The following is a 3,483-nucleotide window of genomic DNA, read 5'->3' as shown; positions in this document are numbered from 1 at the left end:
GGCAAAGGCCAGCTAAGGAGGAGCCTTCCTCCTCCATGTCCTGCTTCTTGGGCTATTTCCTTCCTCACTCTCACCGATCACAACAGGCTGAAGGCTTCTCCTTACATCTGGAAGCTACTCCATTTATTTACCCTAGCAATTCAATCCTGAATCCCTGATGACACATCCATAGGGATGTAAGCTCTCCGAAGATGACTGTGGAGATGCTGGCCACTGCTGAGTTCCTGCCTGCGAACACGGTCCGTATCATGACATAAACTGGCAAAATCATCTCCTAGGCAGCAGCACCACCTAATAAGGCTGCTCATTTAATTACCAAATAACACTGAACTAAAGTGGCGGTTAGAGCAGATAACATCTGAAGCAGCATCTCTTTTGCAGGGCCAACGTTAAAGCCTGGGTACCACATCACGCTATTTACAGTGACCAATGGCATGAACCTGGAGCAGCGCAGCTCCTCGGGCCCTCGGTCAAAGGCACCTGTGCCAGCACCCGCGGCCGGCAAGCAGGAGGGACTGAACTAGGTGAGTGCCAGCCTCAGGTGCTGCACGTGTCTCCTGACATGAACAGCCACAGAAGAGGGAATGAGGAACCAGGTGGCAAAACAGCATTCAGTCTCTCTGCGTGAGGACCCCACGTTTCCACCTGCCACTTGTTCCTCTGAACCTTGTGCTGCCACATACTCCTGAGTAAAGGGGGCATAAAGGAGATCTCTTCCCTCCTTCCCAAGAGAACTCTTCTCAGGTATGTCACAGTGGGGAAAAAAGTATCATTTTAAAAATATTTGATATTCCTGATATTTGAGACTTAACTCACGACTGACAAGGCTGTGACAGTGAATCCCATGTTTCTACTAAGACTCTGCAGTCAGAGACTGTATAGACAGAGCTCTTCACTCACGTTTGGCTTTGGCAGGGACACATATATATATTAACATACAGATATATGTTAACAGGACATATATATATATTAACCACTGTTCAGTAAGAACTGACAACGGTGCATACAACAATCTTTGCTGGTTTTCTCAGCACTGCAAGAACACAACTTTAATGTTCCACAGAAACTGGCTGATTATAAATTAAATAGCATCAGTGGTACAGGTTTTTGGCTACTGTGCCACAGAACTGTCATTAATAACAACATGTACCCATGATCATCCCCTATGTTAAGTGAGTCCCATGTCAGCCAGTAAACTGCCTGATATTTAACCTTTGTATTTCCTGACAATTTATTTTTTACAAATAAATTGGTTTTTATTGAACGAGCCCCAGAAAGCTCCTTCCTGACCTTTCCTTGCTGGTTATGAGAAGACTGACAGCCTAGTGACATTAAAATTGAAGTTTCAAAAGGACTAGTAAGATGCAGACAGCCCCGGTATAAGCAAAGCCCTGCAGCTGAGCTTGAATTTCTTCTGGCATCCGTCCTGAAGGAGAAGTGTTCAGTCTCAGCATCCCCATGCTTTTTCACTCTTTGGGTCTTTTGAGATTCCAAACAAGATGTCAGTTAATTCAAGTTATGGCAGTTTTCATACAAAGACATCTGTCCACCAGGAACTAAACTTCTTTTACATGGGTCACTATAGCTAGCAGAAGTTAATGACTATCAATCATCGCTAATCTGAACTGAAATGGAGCCACTGACCTCAAGCTGAAAGAGTCTTTTGTCTCCTACCAATACCATGAGCCATATGGTTCCCTGCCCTTTGCCTCTTATTTTATATTTTAAATAATCATCACTAATTGTACAATGGTTTGAAAATACGGGAGGTTTGTGGCAAGTCGTGACCAAGTGGTGTTCTTTTTTCCCTTAGCTCTCACTCAACAGAAGAGAAGGGATCAGCTTAAAATTAAAGGATAAAAAAGCATCCCTCTTAATTAAATATTAGCCCTGCTATTTGATTATTGGTCCTGCTTCTTAACAGTCTACCAAGTAGACTGTTAATAATCCTGCAGGCTAAAATAATTAACAGCTTCCAAAGTGTCAAGGTCGTTCCTGTTCTATACGGGAGTAATAAGAAAATTATACAGGCAAGACACCAATGGAATGTTTTATATTAGGATAAAGGAGTATCTGAGGAACCTACTTATCACAAATCTGTTTTTATTCAGTGGTCTTCATTATTTTATATCCGTTGCATTTTCTCTGTCACATTTTCCCTTTACAACAGGTGCTCATATACTGCAAACATTCGATTATAGAGCTTAAGAAAAAACCATTTTTGTCAGACAAATAAACTGCATCACCAGCTATCTTTAGCCGCATCTGTTTTCTTTAATGAAACATATTTTCCTGTAGAAATGCTGCCTTAAAAATCATGACCACACTAATTATCTATGGCAAGCACATCTTCCTCAACTAACGACAGCTCGAGCATGTTATCGTTTGCACCAGACTTCATTCTGAAATTGAAAGACCCATAGAGCTTCGCAGACTCCTTGGAGGACGCAAACCTGCTCCTCCGGTACAGCTCCCCTTTCCACATGGACATCATCAGCAGGCTGGAGAGCACCACTCCCCCCAGGGTTAAGAGACACAGCCCGGCAATAACACAGCGGTCCAAGTGAGCCCCGATCCTGGCGCTCTCGTTCTCCAGCCTCTCCATCTCCCGGGCAGCCACGGTGTTGGGATCCACAGTCACGTCTCTGGGTACCACGTAGGAAATGATCACCAGCAAAATGCCACTAACCAGGAACAAAATGGCACTAATGAACCCATAGTCCACGGATTTCCCGGCTGCCGCCTCCGAGGCAGCGTCGTCCTCCTCGGAGACCAGGGAAGGAGAATCGTGCACCCACTCGGGTGGCAGCTCCCTGCAGGAACACTGCTGCAGCGGGGCATCCTGGCAGCGGCCGCCTGTAGGACTGGGGGGACTTCTTGCGTGCTCCAGGTTTACATTTTCATCCACGTAGGTGAATGACGTCTCGAGTTCCTGGGCACAGCAGCAGGCTTTCTTCTTCCCTCCGTCCTCTTCCCCGGGCAAGCGCTCGGGCGGGTGGCAGGGCTGGGAGTTGTTGGGGGGTGCAGGGTGCTCCTCGGGCAAGGTGCCCAGGGGAGAGGGCTGGGGTGCCAGGCAGGGCTCAGCCACAGGGCCCCTCTGCAAGGGCTTGCGATGCCTTTCGCAGCGCAGGGCTGCCACGGCAGCGGCTGCTCTGGCATCCACCTCACCCCCCTCATGCTGCTGCTGCTCGTAGGGAGCGGAGGGCAGGCTCCAGCCGGTAGCGGTGCCCAGGGGCGCCTGCCTGCTCTCCTCGGCCAGGTAGAGAAGCTCCATGCAAGCCATCGACCTCGTCCCGGCGAGCCCCGACTCCTGGGCTACCGCAACCTTCAGCAAACGCTGCCCCTGACCCGCTGAAGCAGCTTCATGGTACCGGAGCTGCTGTATCCCAGAAATCTTCTACTCTTTCACCAACGTTTTGTTAGGGACGTGGCTTGTGTCAGCTGTTAAATGATTAAACAAATCCTCTCTGACATTCATTTCTT

At 47.9% G+C, this 3,483-nt stretch overlaps 1 protein-coding gene across 1 annotated transcript; it reads right to left on the bottom strand.

Annotated features, from left to right (window-relative positions):
- Positions 1 to 2,296: 2,296 nt before the first annotated feature.
- Positions 2,297 to 3,283, bottom strand: TMEM74 (transmembrane protein 74). Its single transcript, XM_050892710.1, has one exon. The coding sequence runs from the start codon at positions 3,281 to 3,283 to the stop codon at positions 2,327 to 2,329; it is 957 nt and encodes a 318-aa protein (XP_050748667.1). The 3' UTR covers positions 2,297 to 2,326.
- Between the last annotated feature and the right edge of the window lie 200 nt (positions 3,284 to 3,483).

The sequence above is a fragment of the Gymnogyps californianus genome, chromosome 2 (genome assembly GCF_018139145.2).
Source record: "Gymnogyps californianus isolate 813 chromosome 2, ASM1813914v2, whole genome shotgun sequence".
NCBI lineage: Eukaryota > Metazoa > Chordata > Aves > Accipitriformes > Cathartidae > Gymnogyps > Gymnogyps californianus.
This window is presented reverse-complemented; position numbering and strand designations above follow the sequence as displayed.